This window comes from Xiphophorus couchianus, chromosome 12, assembly GCF_001444195.1.
Source record: "Xiphophorus couchianus chromosome 12, X_couchianus-1.0, whole genome shotgun sequence".
Classification (NCBI taxonomy): Eukaryota; Metazoa; Chordata; class Actinopteri; order Cyprinodontiformes; family Poeciliidae; genus Xiphophorus; species Xiphophorus couchianus.
Window position 1 is genome coordinate 8953462 of NC_040239.1, and position 20314 is coordinate 8973775.

The following is a 20314-nucleotide window of genomic DNA, read 5'->3' on the forward strand; positions in this document are numbered from 1 at the left end:
TAAATGTGTGAACAGTACCTAAAGGCATGTTCTTTTTAATGAACTCTGATAGATAATATTCAGCTAGAAATATGAAAGAAGCCTTTTAATAATTAGGGGGGAAAATATAACTTGCCAAGAGAAATTATACCCAAAGAGGCTTGTGGGGTTTATATTAGAGCCTATATGAATTATTGTCATCAATATAATTGTTCATTAACTGCCACTAATATGGCAATTAGCAGCAGTTTTCATGTCATTCGCATCCTAGGTAAGTTTCTTCTTCTGCTGCTTGTCAACCAGTTAAAATGCAGGAAATTATCAGAACTTTTGGGATGGGATGAGATTCATTTCTATCCTAAACTAGTCTCTATTTTCTAAGCAGGAAGTGGGAGACTTGATACACAAAGTTATATTTTTCCATCTGATGCTGCCTTGGAACATTTGTCCATATAGACCAAGTAAAACAATCTGCTGAGAAAAATCACACCCATGGTGAGTATAATTCTGACGGGGACCATATGAGTTATAGAAGAAGGTTAAGTTCAAAATGATATACTAATTAAATTCTTTGCAAAAATATTTGTTTCAAATTCTACATCAATGTCATCTGATTAAAGGGAACCTATTTCCAAAAGCAGCTTTTCTGCATCCAAGAAAACAAACCAGGACTTTTCTGAAAAGAGAAAAACAAGTGAACTGTGCAAACTCTGCTGTTTCTCTACAAGATGCATTCATCATCACGTCTCTAGAGAAGGCATGTGGAGATATTCTCATCTGCAGGGTATCAGCACTCTGATTAAAAATGTACAAAATGTTTCTGGGTTACATTTTGTGAATTCCTGAGAGCTGCTGCGCATCCAAAAAAGAAATGAGCCAAGTCCCATGAGCGCAGTAATAACATTTGTGAACGTGATGTTCCTTATAAGCACTGAAAGGCTACAAGGGTTGTTTGTGCACTCTAATGGGACAACTCCTGCAGAAAAATGTTTATCACTCATCGGCAGTGGTAGCCTTATCAGGCTCCTCTGCAGAATCAGGAGTGTATTTTTGGTGTTGCTCTAACAACACGTCCTAAACATTCGACGTTTGTGTCTGTGACATGTAGCCAGCAGCAGACAGTGCTCTGCCTCATAAATAAATCCCTGTCTCATGTAAAACTGTAATTTTTTGCTAAACAACACCAAACATAGTGACTTAAACTATTTTTGACAAACACTAAATAATAGTCGTTTGCATCATATTATATGAATTTAGTATCATGTAAAATTCAAATGTCGACACTGCAAATACCTTAAAAACATGTGACATTTCAAGAGTTTTACAAATTTAGAACAACACAAGCTTTAGGCTGGAGAGAGTGGGAATTTATGAATAGGAGCACCCATTTCCTAAAGGGTTGGACGTATCGGACATGAAGCCTGAGGGATGAATGTTAAAGTCTGCAAGAATCCAGTCAAATCTCATGAAGTGGAGAAAAAAAAAAAACCAAAAGAGCTGAAAGCTACAAGATACTAAGATATATGTCACTGTGGCAACAGAAGGCTCGTTAGCTGAAGCACCACATTAATGAAGCCACAAATACCTCATATTTAATGTTTTTAAATGAATGTCTGATACTTATAAAGGTTAGGATAAAAAGAATGAACAACAGAGCTTAGCCAAACCAGTTGTTGATATGTTTAAGAAATTGTTTCCAGTCAGGATAAAGTAATTTCTCACTGCTTACATTGGATTTAAGAGAGAAAGTAGCAGCCATATGCTACTTATCAGATGTTTTTGGTTAAGTAAGTCAGTAAAAGTTTATGAAGCACCTGTTTTACAGACAAATCTCTCAAAGTGCTTCATACTAAAGAAAATAATATAATACAATCATTAACTCCAGTGTTTAAAGCAGGAGTTTGAACAATTTGCTCTTTTAGAGCAAATAGGCATATCTTCACCAGTGGAGGTTTACAAAATGGCCAGCAGAGTCATCAGCAGGAACCTTTAGAGAACCAATTGTTGCTTACCCTCAATCTGAAAAAAGGTGTATATCTATTTTCAAAGAATTTGAAGTCTAACTGTAGGAATTGGGTTTTTTCTGTGTTGATTTGAGTTCTCTGTGTGTTTATTTTAGGTTTCTGTGTGTCTCCGTGTTGTTCTGTCTACCCTTTGATTGTTCCCAGGTGTGTCTCGTTCTGTGATTACCCTCTGTGTATTTAATGCCGCCTGTGTTTGTGTTTCTGTGTCAGGTCCTTGTTGATTGTTCGTACCAGTCTGTTGTTTTTGTCTTACTCTCCATTGTATTTACCAGTTGCTACCAGCGTTGAGCCTTAGTCTTCTGCTTAGCTGTACTGCCTGGTTTTTGGACTTTCTGGGCTTATATTTTCACCATTAAAGCATCACTTCTTCATCCCTACCTGAGTCCTCAGCGTTTTCCTCACCACCACTCACCACATTTCATGACAAGAACAATGGTTGTAAGTGGGAAAACATTTAAGGTGGTTGCTGATCTTCCCAAGAAACGTCCCAGAAAATTCACCTGTTCCAATGTCAGATATGGCCAGAAACCCAAGAGATCCTGCATTTACTCAGAACAAACAGGGCTTTCTGTCCAAAAATGATAAGGAAGGATATTATAGGTTGTATATGAATGATCATTAAATAATTGAGACTAAAATAAAGTTGTCTGGCCATAATGCAGAGTTCCATCTATCTAATAAATTAGCATATAAACACCTTATGGCGACAGTCAGACAAGGTGGTGCAGTGGTGATGATTTGGGTCTGGTTTCCATGAATCAACAGTGAGGCTGTCTGTCTGACAGAAAAAACTTGGATATCAGCAGAACAATGATCCCAAACCCAGAAAGAGTTTAACAACAGAATGCCTGAAGAAGAAGCATTAAGGTCAGTCAGAAATCAGACCTCAACCTGATTGTAAAGCTGTGTTGGGTCTTCAGACACTTTGCATGAAGCAATGTGGTAATGAGACAATGGTTATTGCTGCAGTGGTTCTACAAACTGGTTTACTTTGTTTTTTATTATTTTTATTTAATGTGAGTCTGCTTATTTCTCCAGAGGTTGTGTTTATATGCAGGTACTTTTATCAGGTGGTTTTAAGTTGTTTATGCATGATAGCTGATAGGATACTTTTTTTTTTTTTTTGGAGAAAACCTATTTTACAATTCCAGATCTTCTAATTTCAAATGGCCTCCTTGCCAGTTTTCGAAATTCAAAGTCTCAGAACATTTGATTACTTTTATAAACACACTGTTTAGACCAGGGGTGGGCAATCCTGGTCCTCGAGGGCCGGTGTCTTGCAGCTCTTAGATGTCTCCTTGGTCCAACACACTTGAATCCAACAGCTGAATCACCTCCTAAGTGCAGTCAAGTTCTCCAGAGTCCTGCTAATGACCTCATTATTTGACTCAGGTGTGTTGAAGTAGAGACGCATCTAAAAGTTGCAGGAGACCGGCCCTCGAGGCCTGGAGTTGCCCACCCCTGGTTTAGACTCAGAGTAGAATGTAACTAACTTGTGACTGACAGGTTCTTTTTGTATTCTGTACATAAGTATGACTATGTCATTTTTTTGTCAATTTGTCCTATACGTATTTACTTAGACTAATGAATGATAATTCAAAACTTTTTCGAATTTTGGAAGACTGCACAAGATCCAGAGCCTTCGTTTATCTTCCAAATACTTTGCATTGCAAAGTAACCTTGATAGTCAAGGTTTAAGAAACAACAAAGATCTTTTCACTGAGCAAATGTTTAAAATGAAAGGTCAGCAAGTTGAAAATGAAACTACCTGCCTGCTATGCTTAAGAAAATGCCAGCATTGCTTCAAACCTTCAAAGTTATAAGATTAACACCTGATGGTACCAAAACATTATTATGCAAACAGTTCTGCTTTGGCTTAGTGGTCATTAACTTCCTCTTTTAATTTCCTGCAAAGTGGTACATCTATGAGACTGCAAATATTACTTTTCAGTTCATCAAATCTTTACATTTAGATAACAAACCGAGACTAGCAGGAAGAGCAAACATTTCTCCAATAACTTATCATCCTGCACAAGCAGAAAATGTGAGATCAGATAACCTCTTGGTTTTCAGCGATGGCGATGAAATCTAATGAAAACCTGTTAGTGTGACCTTTTCCTTTTCACGGCGTGTTCGCTGTCATTCGCTCTGACATTTCTAACATGGACCAGCTGTCTCAGATGGCTGACCTCTGTACTGTCAGCAGATCTGTGAGCATAATCTGAACCACAGACAGCACAGCCGTCCTCCAGGGACAGAGCCTGAAAAAAGCTGCACAGCGTTCTGCTGCCTTTGTCTTTTTAGCATCATAAAGCTCTTCTGTGACCACATTACTGACACTGTTGTTTGCATCCATATAATGGTATAATGGTTGTAATGCTTAAATGCTTTAAAAGTGCCACCTTGTGATTCTAAAGACTTCTAGTCCACTTAGTCATCCAAAATGTTTTCAGTTTATTTTATAACTTTTATGTTTTTATTTCGTGGCATTTCATGTTATTTGGCATTTCTTCTTTTAGCTTTTTGTTACCCTTCTTTATTTATTTTTCCTGAGTTTCTTTGTATTATTTCGGCTTTTTCCATCAGCTCAAACCCCTGTCCTTCACAGCTGTTGTTCAACCAGTATTTAGACTCACCTGTGTTGAACTCCAGTAATCAGCCTCCACAGAATTTAAGCCCCCAAGTTTATTCAGCCCTTTGTCAGACCTTTCTGTTTTCTGCTTGTCTGTTGCTGATTTCTGCTTTGCACAGGTTTTTACAGACAAATCTCTCAAATTGCTTCATACTAAAGAAAATAAATAACCCTAATCTCCTGGATCTTTTTAAAAGTTTGTTTTCATCATCAAACCATTTACAATGTTATTATGCCTTGCTCATGCCTGTGTTGAATCTATAAACGCAGTTTTCAGCAGAGCAAATTTTCTGTATCTATCAAGCAATTTTCCTTATTTCCTCCTCTCCTCTATGGAGTACCTATTGGAGAATTTTTTAATATTTTTTTTTTTACTTTGCTTCAGTACATAAAACTGACAAAAAAAAAACTGACAAAATTACTAGCATTATTGCTGCTCCAGCTCTTTCCACGTGAACTCTGACTAAACTATGAATCATTGTTTCTGATGTATCAAGATGTGTAGGCAGCCATGCATGTCTTCCATTCCATTTAGCTGTTGCGATGAAGGAATGAATTAATAATTTTTCCACATCTATAACAGCGGTGCCAATTAGTGTGGACTGGACTGGAAATAAAATACAAAACCACCAAAAATCTCATTGTAATGTGAGAAAGAAAGAAAAACAGGACAAGCTACTATATTTCTGTGAAGGATAAATTTAATTTGCATCTCTTCTACAATCTTAACTTCATGATACAATCATCATAAAGTTTAAAAACACCAGTAATCCTGCTTTTAAAAGGATCTGCATCATAGAAACTGGTAAGAAACCCTCTACTCCTAGCAGCCTGCTTCTGATAATTTAAAGTGGAGCCTTCAAACCAACATTTTGCTGACACAAATAGACCATAAGGTGTAAAAAGTGTTTACCATGTTCATTTAAGCTGTGCATGCTGAAACAGGATATTAGTGCTTGCTGTGAGCAGGATATCCCTGTGTTAACGATCTAATCCAAGAACAACTTAGCAAAAGAAATGGCACAACTCGATAACATAGGCTTGAATTTACAGAGGGGAGCCTTGCAAAAACACATGGATTGTATGTCTGCATTATCAGCACATAAGAGTTGTTAGAAATAAGTAACAAAAATGACCAAAATCAGAAGGCACAGAGAAACAGCAGTGACAGTCGCTGCTCGGTGAGGAGCCTGTAAACATTCTGCCCTGTTTGTCTGAGAATAAATATTTCCTGAAGGCAGTGTGTTGGCCACAGGAGTGTTGCTGCTCCTGGAGAGGCGTTGAGACCAAAAATTGTTTTTAAAAACTGTGCTGTAAGGCTAAAAACTCCTGATATAGGAACTCTTGCACCAGATGTGTAGGCAACAGTGAAAACAGGCTTCTCTCTCTGCTCTTCATCTTCCCAAGATTAATCTGTTTATTATTATTATTGATCTCTATAAACTCTAGGCAACTGTGTTTACACTTAAAACTGGCTTAATTTTCTAAAAATACATGTCCGAACGTCCCAGACGAAAATGCAAACGGGATTTCGTTTTGTGTCCTCTCCATAAACGTCCCGTCCTGCTCTGACGTCAGCTCCCAGCAGTCTCTGCGAGGTGCTGCCCTTTTCTAGCCAAAATCCCAATCACGGAAGCGGCACGGCCGTTTGTCGTCGAGACCCAAAACGGATTGGGTGATCCGTTATGCGTTGTCGTACTTTTGCAGAGCCTCTTCCAGTTTGCCCGTGATCTTCTGGAAGAAAGCGATCTGCTGCAGGAGATGGTGCTGCATCTGGGTCTTGAAGTCTCTCACGCGGATGTGGTGGAAGTGCTGGATCTCGGCCAGCGTGGCGCAGGAGATGATGTTGCAGCGGTCATTGATGCCGTCTGCCTGCGGCCGGTCCATCTTGCCCTCCTCCACGTGCTTCTGGCTCTCCTTCACCTTCGTCAGGGCTCCTGTTAGGAGAGGATGAAAATCACAAAAATTTGTATTTCTATACTTACTTGTTGCTCTTAAAACAGGAAAAAATAAGAAATGACTTGACTGAAGATAACCAATTTAAAATTTTTAACATAAGTGACTGGGAACCATACAGAGTCTCATATCTGTTTATAGTTGTAAAATCTGGGGGGCCACACTCAAAACATATTAATAACATGATGTCACCCCGGAGCCTTCAATCATTCAACCATTTAAGGGACTTTGGTGACATTCCTGATGCTACTGCCAGAGTTAAACAAACACACACAGGTTTGCATTTCTGTCCTTATTAGGATATTCTGTAGACATTTGTTCATTTGTATAGCCAAAATCTATTCACACTTTAGCTTCTGTATAACACACATCTGTACATATAATCCTAATAAAATAACTTTGAAATATAAGGAGGAAATCTGACAAGATGCAAAAAAAACAATGCATGGAGTCACCAAATGTTTTACAGAACTACATTTTAGTCATACTAAAAATAAGCTAAAATTTTACTTCAAGATAAAAATCCAATTTACTGTTATTGTCAATACAATATAAAAGGGTTTAAATCATTATTGTGGTTACTTTAGTTCTGCAGCTGTGCTTTGTGTTTTGCCTTTGCTTCATAGTTGTGCTTTCTGGATTATTAATAAGTCACAAAACCACCAATCAACAGGAAGATACAGTAATTTACCACCTTCCACCAACGCCCATTGGTTGAACGCCCTGCTACACTTCAACCCAAGGCATTGGTTGATGAACAACAGATAAAAAAACATGTTCTTCTAAATTAAATAAATGGATGATGTTTTTGATTTGCAGCACCTTTAATGCTCAAGAACTTATAGAAACAAACTTTATATTTATCCCATTAAGAAACAGGACATCTGATATGTCTGTTTGACGTAGGAATTAGAAATAGGGGGTTATCTATAAATAAAACTATAAAACTAACTGCAAAGGAGCAAAAAACCATCACCTGTTGCAGCAGCCTGAATAAAAAGTCAGCATGCCACCGTAGAAAGGATTTGACAATATATTGTCATATCTCTGTGCTTCCTCTGGCATCATTTCTGTTACCGCTTCCCACAGTAATAACTTTTTCACTGAAGAGTGTTGACAGCATGTCTTGGATGGGGTTATATATGGTGTATTCCGTGAATAGAAAATGTGTTGATTTTTGACTTTCATGTCAAATTATCAGCCAACCAGCTTTAGTTCTCACCGTTTTCCTATCCAATCTGTTCAATTTAAAGTCTCTTAAGCCTACATTATTGTACTTATAAGGTTTTTTCTAGAACAGCTCTACAGGAAGTACCGGTAAATATTACCCTGAAATCAACCATAAAAGAATTGATAAATTTAGAAATGGAAGTGAAAATTGTGAGCTTGACACTCATACCAAGAGACCGAGCAACGTTTGCTCCGATTGCTCACACATACGGAGTGCTCCTCTCGTCACTGTGGTGGGCTCTTGTGGTCTAAGTGAGCCGAAACAAAGGTTTAAAAAGCTGCATTTTCACACACCGCCCCAAACTTCCTGCAGAACAAACTTTTAGATAAGAATGTGCAAACACTAATAAGTTCTTTTCTGCCATTTCCAAAAAAAAACACAAGTTATGCGAAACAAACATCACAAATGACAACCTACTGGACAGGAACATGACACTACCATATAAGGCATAAATGTATAAAGTGTGAACTTTCCTCCTTACAAGAACTTTTTTGACACACCTAAAAATGTGCAAGTTAAACAGAAGAAGTGTGATTATGGTTTTAAATGTCTATGTCAATATATATAGTGAATTGTTTATTCAAAGGGCAAGAGAAGGGGATTGACGCTAATGTGAAGCAATTTTTAAATAAATAAATAAAAAAGACAGTCAACATAAATAAAGAAAAGCTAATGTTGATAGCTGAACAGGTTTTCAGAGGAGATTGGCGCCTGTGAGGCATGAAGCGAAACATCTCACATTGTCATGGGATTTTTTCTTATTCATCAGGCCTGAGCTGAGACACTGAAGATTCCTGAAACATGACACAAGAGAATACCTAACACACACACATCACTTTTTTTCCCTTAAAGTTCACATGCAGGTTCCTGTGTTTGTTTTTTCTTTCCAATGCACAAAACTCTAACAAAAGGTAGCATGAACGACAAGCTAAGGACGTGAGCACAACAACAGAAGGATGCATATGCAGAACCAAACTGATAAAAGAGAAACTTTATGGGAAGAAAAATAACTGAGGCTCAGAGGATGGCGTTAGCATTTTGCAAAATGCTGAGCCACATCATGCTGCACGCAGCTGGTGCACAACCTGCCAAAAATACTTTGGGTTTGAGTATCTGTGAACCTCCAGCAACAGAAAAATACTTTAAATCAGGGGTCTCAAACTCCAGTCCTCGAGGGCCGCAGACCTACAGTTTTTAGATGTGCCACAGATACAAAACGCTGGAATGAAATGGCTTAATTACCTCCTCATTGTGTAGATCAGTTCTCCAGAGCCTTGCTAATGACCTAATTATTCTATTCAGGTGTGGTGCAGCAGAGGCACATCTAAAAGTTGCAGGACTGCGGCCCTCGAGGACTGGAGTTTGAGACTCCTGCTTTAAACCATTTGCTGTATCTTAAATGTGGAATACCAAAAACAAAACCTTCGTTTCTCTCGTTTTTATTTTGCTGTCATCCTACAGATTCCCATTCACAGTTCAGATAGATAGATAGATAAATCTTTATTGTCATTGTCACAAGAACAACGAAATTTAAAAGAACAACAAAATTTAAAACCTGGCAGCTTAAATAAGGAACAGTAAAGAAACCTCAAGGTGAAGTCTGGCTAAAATCCTGGCGAGATTAATTTTTTTTTCAATCTACTCTCTTTGACTCTTGTCACAAGTTTAAACTAGAATTTGTAATTTACATTTGCTCTACCCAGTCCTAACAAACCGAGGCCCTCTTTAACTGGCTCAGCTCATTGCTGAGGTACAGTGACCACACTCTGGGCTCGTTGGACCGACCAAACATCATTCTGAGTGATCAACCCTGGTGATTGTATTCTTTTAATTATCACATACAGCTCACAGTCAGCTGAAACCTGATTTACAAACTTGAAATGAATAGCTTTACCTTAAGGCTGAGCATTCTGTTTGACAGACAGGTGAAGCGATTCTGCAGCTGATTCTGTCAATCAAATGTACAGTAATTCAGGCACAAGTCGGACTAGATTTTGTCTGTTTAATTATGTAACTTTTATTAGCATCACAGGCAAATATTTTCAAAATAACCCTTAAATGAACCTTTAATTGCAGTACTCCCTTTCATTCTATAGCGAAAATACTTCCATTTAAAAATATAAATAAATCTTTTGATCTTTTCAGTGTTGCAACACTAAATATACCTCAAACTGTATAACTTACTTTATGTTTTTAAAAGGGTGCAAAAACTTTTAATTAGAGGTGCCACCTAATAATTTCAATATACTTTAAACAATTTTGATATAAATAAGACAAGAACTATAAAAATCCCAGTAATGACAACAAATTCAAAACTGAATTCCCAGACTCTTCTCTTTGACCCACTGAGCTGTGTTTGATGTTCAACTGTAAAAAACTCACTTCTGTTCCTTTTCTCACTTCCCGTTTTACAGTTGGCAGCTGTGTTAGAGATGCAAGCTATTTTTAAGAACATACATTTGCAGACATTTAACACACAAACACTGTAGAACTGAATGCAGCGTGCAGATGTGCAAGCGCTCCAAACAGGAGGTTGTCCTGATGACTGTTTTGTTAAAAAAAAGTTCTGTCTGTGGTGTGTGAAGATGGCACAGCATTCCCTTGTGCAGGGAAAGATTTCAGCCCTTACGTAATCCCCACTTATGCAACGACCTGAGTGAAAGCGGACGAGCCAACAACAATCCCCGTCTCATCGGGGACAATCAGAGGATATTCAAATAAGCTGTTATGATGCCTCAGGTGTTTACACAGCAATGTGAGGCTGACTCAGCAGGACGTGCCAGCATCCTGGCATATCGCTGCTTTCTTTCACTTTCCTTATTATTTTTTCCTGTTCTAATATGCCTGATAAGATATGCAAATATTTGCAGGGTATTGGAGATCCCTGAGTGAACAAAATGTAGGAAAGTCTTTTTCTTGTTTTGTGCCCTAATTAAAACACATGCAAATGCAGCCATATGTTCTAATGTTCCAATTGAAACTTTTAATTAAAATATTAGCTACACAAAAGTACTTTTCCTCTTAGCAGCAGTTCTGTAGTTTCTTTTGACATGTACTAAACCACAACATTTCTAAACTTGAGCAATCTTCCTCCCACTTTTTCCACAGCTTAAAATAAAAAGAAAATGTCACATCCCAATCCTGTCAGAGCCTCAAAATGAGTTTTTAGACAAAAATAGAGAACTGAAAGGTTCTGCAAAGCCAGTCAATAGCATGAGTTGGCGTTGTCCCCTTAAAGCTGCAGGGTAATGACTAATGGGATCTTTGTGAAGGTGGAGATCAATACTACGACAGCTAAGGTTCTCTAGCTGGAAAGCTCACATTTCACTGGTGACCAGGACATAAAACATCCTGCCTGATGTTTACGGGTCCACAAAGCTAAAAATGGCCGCACTAAATAAACATTTCTGGAAATATGAATTTGAAAATAGAAAATGGACTGAAACCCTGCCGAATATTTTAACTATATCTAAGTTTCAACGATTGTTTCCATTAGTCATTGTCGTAGCACCTGTCGATCCCCGACAACAGTTTCTGTGCAACCACTTATGTAGAGGAAATGTATACTTTGGTTTTATGACAAAGGATGTGGCCATGTTTCTCGACTTGTGCACAGATGAGTGTAGCAATAAAACCTCACTGCACAGAACAGTTGAACAATACTTGAGTGGACGTTTGCTTTACATATGACTAGCCTACAGATGGGGACCAAACTACAAATAAACTGCAATCTATGGGATTCAGAGTTAAAACAGAAAGACACTCATTTTTTAATTTATGAGGATCCCAGATATTGAGGCGAGTAGTAAACATAAACTGACTGCAGTGAGTTTACATGACCCTAAGTAATCCCATATGTCACCTTCATTGTGGAAACGTTTGTTTATAACTTCCTAGAAAAGCATGTCTGTCTTTTGCCTCTACCACATTCCCTATAAATAGAAAGGAATTAACAATGTGTTTCCACTTGCATAATGATCCAAACAAGAAAGAATTCATGAATGGGAAAAACAAAGATAAATGAACTGAACTCAGAGTAATACGACAGACTAGACCGCGCCAGTCAGTATGAAAAACAAGAGATCAAAGTGTTTTTACAGACAATATGCTTCCTGTGGCTCACCTCTCTTTCACTGCATACACTGTCTTTTCCTTCAGTGTATGATAGGTAGTGCCTAAGGAGCAATTCCCCAAATCTCTCAATCATCTGTTTTGGTTATGTTTGTGAATCTCTGTTTGTAGTCTACGTGGCAAACTTGGCTTGAGTTGACTGGGAAGCTTGTGTGTTACTGCAGTCAAAACACAGTCTGTCCTGCTTCCTCTGCACAATCTATTGTGGAGTAAATGGTCAATTAATTTGGAGGGACCCATTCGACGAAGGTATCCACAGGCTCTGTCATCAGCATAATGCAAAACATAAGGTATTCACTGAGCAGCAGCAGGAAGTAAGATGAAGAAACAAACTCAGACTGCTGCAAGTTTTGCATGGATTGATTGAGTTTAGAGGTGCAAATCTCTAAAGTGCAAATCTGTACAGTCCCATGTTTTGCATCACAAATATTTCACATCTTACTCTGTCACAATGGAATTACTTTAACAGTCACACATATTGGGAGGTGCTGATGTTCAGAAAACTGTCAGTCAAGTTTTGCCAAGAGTAACGAGGAGTGGTTAAGTTTAAGCTGCATGTTACACAGTTGTCTATACAGATAACATCAAATTATTTTTCCAAGCATCTTCTAAAACATCATGCCAGTGAAGCAGGACATTCTTCTCACACAAACTCTCTTGGTTAAATTGGACGCATACCAAGACCATCTACTGCTACTTAAGACAACCGTAGCTTAATACTCAATACATTCTCACTAGGGATGCACTGACCGATTAGCCACAATTTCATTAATTTTGAGTGATAGACAGTCGATTAATGTTAAACCGCTGTTATCCACCAATCTTATGTATTGGTCTATGTCCTCAAAGGTCTGAAAATCAGCCACTGATCCTCTGATCCTGATTCCTCTCTTGCTGGGCTGTGAGAGGCGACTTTCTAACAGACCCACCCACTCGGTCATCCACTGTAGCCAACTTAGCGACTTTGTCAAAGGTGTATTCTGCCACAATCCTACATAACATTACTACCACTGTTATATGTCCGTACAAATACCACAAGACTAATTCCCTCCCCCCGCCACACCAGATGCACAAACAACAAATGACTGAAATGAACATTGGTTATTATCATCAGCACAGTTTCACCTAAGGGATATGACACCAATGCATTAATAAAATGCTAACATTGTGTACTGTCAATGTTTATATAGATGCATTCTGCATTATAGATAAAAAAAACTATAGTGGCATACCACAAGAACCAGATTTGGGTCACTGTGGTGTTATCTGTGATAACTTTTCACATTAGAAAGTGCAAGCTCAGAGGGGACCGTGCTTTTTCTGTGGCAGCTCCCAAGCTACGGCATGATCTTCCTTTGGGTATAAGACAGGCCTCTTCACTCGCTGTTTTTAAATCCCTTCTTTAAGACCTATCCTTTTTCTTTGGCTTTTGGCACAATCTGAGAGGTTTCATTTTGTTTTGTTGTTTGTTTTATTGTGTCTGTATATTAATATGTATTTTACGTTCAATCTTTTCCATTTTATAATTGCACTGTATTTTATGATTGTGTATAGCACTTTGGTCCTGTCGGTGTATAAAGTGCTTCATAAATAAAGTTGGTATGGTATGGTATTAGATTGCCTCCAGTCTAATCCAAAACATATTGGCATTGGAACTAAAATAAATAGAAATAAATAAATAAAAATGTCTAACTCGTATTGGTTTATATCCCATTGTAGCAAAAAAAGACATATTGTTGTTCATAAAGCAGTCCAGCCAGTTTAATCTCCTGACAAAAGGAGTGGTTTGATTTGAAGTTGTATGTTTTCTGTTTGTTTTTTTATGTGGACGTATGAAGAGATAATGTCACATTTGAAGACATCAACTACATTTCAAAAAGATAACACTGTGGGACACTTCAAGATGGTGGAACATAGGCTATCATTTTTTGCTTAAAGAAACCCTTTGATTATGTTAGTAAATAGATTCTTAGTGCAAGGTTGTGTACTTTTTCCATTTAAATAATTAAAAAGGTAAAACATTCCTTCCTCACAGAAAACTAAACGTTCATAAAGGTAAGACTTTACAAATTATGTTTAGAGTATCATTTCCTGTAACGGTTTTAACTTGTCAGACATACGAGGGTGATTTAGTCTCACACTTACATTCCAGTAAAGAAAGCTGCAAAAGTCAAATATTATTATTCAGAGAATTTTGTTCTTGATTTAGCAGTAGTAATAAGAGTACAGGATACATATATATATATATATAGAGAGAGAGAGAGAGAGAGATACTATATATATATATATATATATATATTTTTTTTTTTTTTTTTTAAATAGGACTGAGCTCAGAGCTCTGTGATGCTCCAAAACACTGACTTTGCTGTCCTTAACTCCCTTTGTAACTAATGTATAGGTATGGTTAGGCTCACTGTCCTTCTAAAAGAACCATTTATGCCAAAGCTTTAGCTTCCTCCCTCATGCCTTGAGATGTTTCTTCATTATTAGGCCATAATCTTTTCTTTTAATATTTCCCCTTATGTAATGGCTTCTTCTCCACTGAGCGGTCTTTCAGGTCAACACAGCAAGACTTGTTTTGTTTGGATCATAACACTTTTAGCAATTTCAGTCACATAATTAATTGTGCCTTTCTTCTGGGCTTGATATGCACAATTTGAAGCAAAGCACATCTCAAAAACACAGAGCCTTTCTCCTTCCAGGATGTTATGTTGGCTGGACATGTCCATGCTGTTAATACTTGTGTTTAATAGTTTGAACAGATGAACTGGAACCTTCAGTTGTATAGTATCTGAAAAAAAAATTGTACCCGAGGATGAACCAAACTGTTCAGGGTCCACTGTTCTCTTCTCGGAAATCTTGTCTGATTCATTTTGATTTTTCCATGATGACTTCTAAGGAAAACAACTTCTTAATTGAGAAACTTATAAAGCCATGACATCATCATCTTAGCTTTTACAAATTGTTTAAAGGCAGAGTAATCTTAGTGTATGTAAACTTCTGGCTTTAAAGGAAGTGATATGAAAGTCTCCAAAAAAATAGAACACATATATGTGCGTGTTTATGTGCTTCTGCATTTTTAAAAAGCTTCAATAAAGATAATATCCAAAGCAGTGTTGTCATGTTCTCTTTTTTAAGAAGAAAGCAGGTGTTAGAGAGATTATTAATACTTCTGCTGTGCGAACTGTTCTCCTTCTGAACTTCACCTCTAATCATGGCTGACATTTTGACATGTTGTGTTAAAAAATGAAACAGTTGGTGATACTTAGATGGACAGCACCCTTAGTTTAGAAAACATAATCATTCGTGAAGGATAAACCTGCAAATATACCTGCAACATATAAAATGACATTTTCTCTATGTCAATATGTCACCACCAGCCACACAACATTAAGCACAGATAAATAACTACCCTATTCATGCAGCAGGTGAGTCAAACAGGAGCAGCAGCAGTTGCATGTTAACAAGTCTCCAAGTGCAAACACAACTTCTGTTTATTCTGGGAACTGACCTAAGTTCTATTGCTGACTTCTGTGAATGACATTTCAGACCAGAAGTTATTTGTTTATCCAAATATGACCATAAAAGACACTTTAAGTAAGTGAAAAGATTACTTATTTGCAAACCATTTATAAACCATTTATTGGTGGCTTATAAAGGGGATAAGACAGTGGTGTTATGATATAACAAAGGTCAAGTACAAACTTAACTATATTATCTAAATTAACAATAACGTAATATTTTCTTTTTATTTTACATCAGAAATAAATCTGACCACATAAGGTTGGCCATGTTATTCCTGAAACTGGAATAACTGGCCAAAAATAACCCTGTGAATTAGGTTGTTTTTGCTGAAAAATATAGAGCAACGACAACATTAATTTCCAATCAATGTGTTTGAAAAGGTGAAAGGTGAAAAGATGTCCAATTAAATGTGCTTCTTGTTGTCTGACTGTGGTTGGAAAGTTGTTGGGGTTGATAATGTGGGCTAGCCCTCACCGGACTTCGCTAAATTAGGACAGGACACATGGAATTAAAATGTCAAGACTTCAAAGTGTTCTTTTTGGGTTAGCAGAGGCTTAAAAAGGTCACAACAAGATAGCCATAGAAGTCAATTGATTAGAGTGCATGTGTCAAACTCAAGGTCTGTGGGCCAAATCTGGCCCACTGTGAACATTTCTGTGGCCCTCTAGAATCTGTTATCTTGAAATTGTTTGCATAAATATTATTTTATCAGCCAAAGCAAATAAATGCTTATCTGTATAGAGCTACATTAAATTAAAGGGGGAAAGATGTTACATATTATTTAAAACTCCTTGTTTTGAGGGATAGTACTCATATAAAGCAAAGTATGACTTGAGTTTTGATTCTCCTCACAATTTTGGTAAATTAAGTATGAGTAATAGAACAAATGTCTATTTCTCTGAACTATTGTCCTGTTGATGCTAATATGACAAGAACTGTATTCAGTATAGGAAAAAAGTTTTACAAATAAGTAGGCAGGCAATGACTTATTTGTAAACCAAACTGACCTCTGCAGCTTTAGTGTCAGATTACATATATGTTTTAAACAATGCAAAGAAAAAAAGGACAGAAAACAGAGCCTTGTGGTACCCCAATAAACATTTGAGAATATATATATAATATATTGTAATATATTATATAGTAAATTAATATTTACTATACAAATAGTAAATATTATATATATTCTTATTGAAATTAATAATTTCAACCCTTTAGAAGGGCTTTTTAAGTTCAGAAAGACTCACTGTTTTATCAATTTCATTAGAAATTAATAAAGTCAGCAGTTGAACAAGGGTTTTGAAACTCCATGATGGTATTAGTGACTCTTTTAATGTAATGTCTCCGAAGCACATTAAACAAAACCACTCCTACTTTCTACAAGTTAAACCTGCTTAACTGCCCTTTGAACATCATTGTAATGGGTTCATGTGTAATTTTGCAGTTGTAAGTTTATCACCTAAACACTGATACAAGAACAGACATGTACCATTTTGGGGAAAGCTCCTTAAAGCATTATTTCATTTTAAAGGAGTCACTGAGAAGTTTTAAAGTGCCTCAGTGTAGTTGGTTTACCTTTTTGGACATGGATGACGTCTGGAAAGTTTGCCAGGTGACCTTGGTAAAGAGCTAACAAATCCATAATTGGGTCCAGATCTTTGCTGGGCTGTTCATAAAAATACTCTCCAATCGCTTCGTAGGTATCTCCAGTGAAGGAGATGGCGTGGTTGAGTCCTGATGAATATGTCTGCTGGTCCATCTCAAAGGCCTGGCTCAGAGCCTTAAATGACATCCCCACCTTCTGGTACTCCTTCTTAAATCCACCCATCTGCTTGCGAGCAAACTCATTAACGGTGGCGTTGAGCTGCATGGTGCTGTCGTCCATCCTCTTGGTGAAGGTCTTGAACCCGTCAATTTTGCTCTCCACCTCCTGGAAGTCGAGGGGAGCCGGTGGAGTGCTGATGGTGAGGAAGAAGTTGGCTCCCACTAGCTCGTCCTTCTCAGCCTTCCTCTTCCCCTGCTTCCAGGCCTTCTCGTCTGTGCAGGTCAGAAAGTGCTGGAAGACGTCACACTTGGACAGGACAGGGTGGCTGGTCATGTGGTTCATCCACCAAATGAGACCCTTCCTCCTCTTGGAGATGAAGTCCTCCTCGAAGCGGCCTGTGGCCTGCTTCTCTGGGAGGTGTGGCACAGAGATGACTGGGAACTTCTCCGCCAGGCGAGCGTAAAGCCAGTCGAAGTGCTTGTACCTCCTGCTCACAGGGTTCTGGGTGTGCGTGGGGGTCAGCTTGTAGGAGATGTAGCTCTTCATCCCTTTGAACTTGGTCTGCTTGGTGGGATCGTCAATAGTGCAGGAGAAGGGGTAAGGATTCTCCTGCCACTCCGGACCATACTGACCCATCACCACACACAGCTTGTCCCCATCCTTCACAAAGCCTGACGCCTCTCCGAGCACAAACGCCTCTCCTCCTGACTTCACAAAGGTAGAGAACCTGTTCAGGTTTCTGCCCACTGTGGCTGAGCTCTTCACCTGCGTTGCATTCCCTCTTGGACCAATGTGTGTTGTCACTCTGTATGTGGAGCCCTCTGAGTCCTGGTACCTTCCTCCCACATTCCCTGGCTCATCTGCTACAGTGGAGCTGTCATCCCAGTCATCATCCCAGTCATCATCGCTGCCTTGGATGTGGTGTTTGTTGTTGTGATGCTCTTGTATCGGCGCCGTGTTTGTGGTCAACCCTACCGGAGGAGGCTTAGAGAAGTTCTGGAGTTTGTCAAAGCCTCCAGCTGTGATATTAGAGTACCGAGGCTCCGCGTTGATGTTGTAGCTGTTCAGCTCAGCCTCGCTCCGCAGGATCTCCACGTACGAGGCGGGGACCAGTCCTCTGTCCCCTTTGCTGTTGGAGCTCTCCAGCCAGCCATCAATGTCCTGCTCGCTGAACAAAGTTAGGATTTCGCTCTCCTTCACCGACAGCTCCCCCGGGTTTTCAGAGTTGAAGTCGTAGATCACTCTGGCTTGGAGCGCCATGGCTCACACGGCAGCTGGAAGCGGGACAGCGGAATCACTTACTGCTGTCCGGGGCAGGAGGGGAACACAGCAGTCAACCCACCTCCCCAAATATATGCCTTTAAAATCCTCCTCAAGCTCAACGTTGAAGCTTTAAACTGCCTTCCTGCCTCCCCTTGACTCCAACCTGATTTGGAAGCGGCGGTGTTTGAAATCCAGCGGTCGCAGCGTGTGAACACGGACTGACCTGATCTGCGCTGCGCTGCAGCCTCCCTCCTGCTCCGACCGACACTTCTTCTGCCTTTAAGCGCTGCGCAGCAATCCGACGGAGATCAGGCGAGACCAGTCGAGGGCGGAGCAACGACAACATGCAGCAGCTGCAGACAACACGAATCAAACCTCCTGCGCTGCTGCTGTTGGGTGTTTCAAACCACCCAAACTCGCCACGAACTACTTAAAGGTGAGTGGTGGTAATGGTGACAACTCATTAAAAATGCATTCTTCATATAAAATAAAAATAATAATAAACAGATAAGGAATCTATGAAATTTCCATTCAGGGCTGGTCCAAATATCTATAGGGCCTTAAGCTGAATTGCGTTTCTTACTCTGGCTGAGCCCCTCCTTTTTCTTCTGTTTTCACTCTTTCGTCTTGCTTAATTTTTTTCAGATCATTAAATTGATTTTAATAATAAATAAATAATTTCCAAATATTCAGTCTCTATGTTTGAGTCCATTACCAGAGTGATCAAAAATAATTAGTAAGAAGTATAATGTAATTAATCTGAAGGAATTCACAAGGGAAATGATGTAAACTAATCTTTTCATGTCAAACCTCCCAAACTCACCACCCTGTGCACAGAACTGCTTTATTACAAATGCTAAATCCTAATGTAGGAAAAATAATAACGAAATGCTGCAATTTTTCTGTTACGTTCTCTCATGTTTAAACATGAATATATTTTCATTTTAATTAGACAAATCTTACTGTAATGTGATGTAAAACTTGTAACGAGAAACTTTCTCATTTTAGCATGATATGGCTGCTGTACTTATTTCCTTGCTCTTCTTTTGCAGTGCTGTGGAGGAATTTTAGCCTTCTGTTGAAAGGTTTTGAGCATGTTTTGTCTCATCCTACATCATCTCAGTGATATAATAGTCTAACCTTTGACTAGACCACTTCAGAATCTTCATTAGTTCATTTAATCTGTTTTTTGTTTTGTTTTGTTTTGCTTTGTTTTTTGGACTTTCTCGTGTGCTTTGGATCATTTGTCCTGCTGCGTAACCCAAAAGCCCTTGAGATTAATTTTCCAAACTGATAGCCGGATGTTCTCCTTCGGGATTTCCTGAGAGAAAGCAGAATTCATGTTTTAATCAGTTATGGCAAATTGGATATGGCAACTTTTTTAAAAATACTTATTATCCAATTTTGATGAGGCTGTGTGAAATATATTCTTGGTTTCATGTTCTTCTAATCACAGATAATTTATGTATGTTGTAATTGAAACAGTATCAACTAGAACCAAGGAACTTTCAGTAGATGTTTCTCTATTGTAGTCAGTGTTTACTTGTTGAATTAATATTAAAACGGGGCATTGCTGTGTTCAACTACGATCGGACTTGGACAGTCAGTCGTTGGTATCTTCCAGTTCCTTTCTTCTACAACTCTTTTAATTAAAATTATAGTAAAGAAATAATTTGGTAAATGTTTTAGGTCTCACTTCAACTGCATATAACACAAAATGTTTTTCTTTTTCAATCTTGAGTTCAAAAGTGCAGTCAGTCAAATAATGATGATGTATTTGATTTTTATCAAGGCACAAGTTAACTTGGATT

The 20314-nt window shown here is 38.4% G+C and overlaps 1 protein-coding gene across 1 annotated transcript; it reads right to left on the reverse strand.

Moving 5' to 3' along the window:
* Window positions 1-5314: 5314 nt before the first annotated feature.
* On the reverse strand, window positions 5315-18861 carry snx18a (sorting nexin 18a). Its single transcript, XM_028033424.1, has 2 exons — window positions 17051-18861; window positions 5315-6572 (listed from the first exon to the last, which is right to left on the reverse strand). The coding sequence occupies exons 1-2, from the start codon at window positions 18498-18500 to the stop codon at window positions 6319-6321; spliced, it is 1704 nt and encodes a 567-aa protein (XP_027889225.1). The 5' UTR covers window positions 18501-18861; the 3' UTR covers window positions 5315-6318.
* Window positions 18862-20314: the final 1453 nt, after the last annotated feature.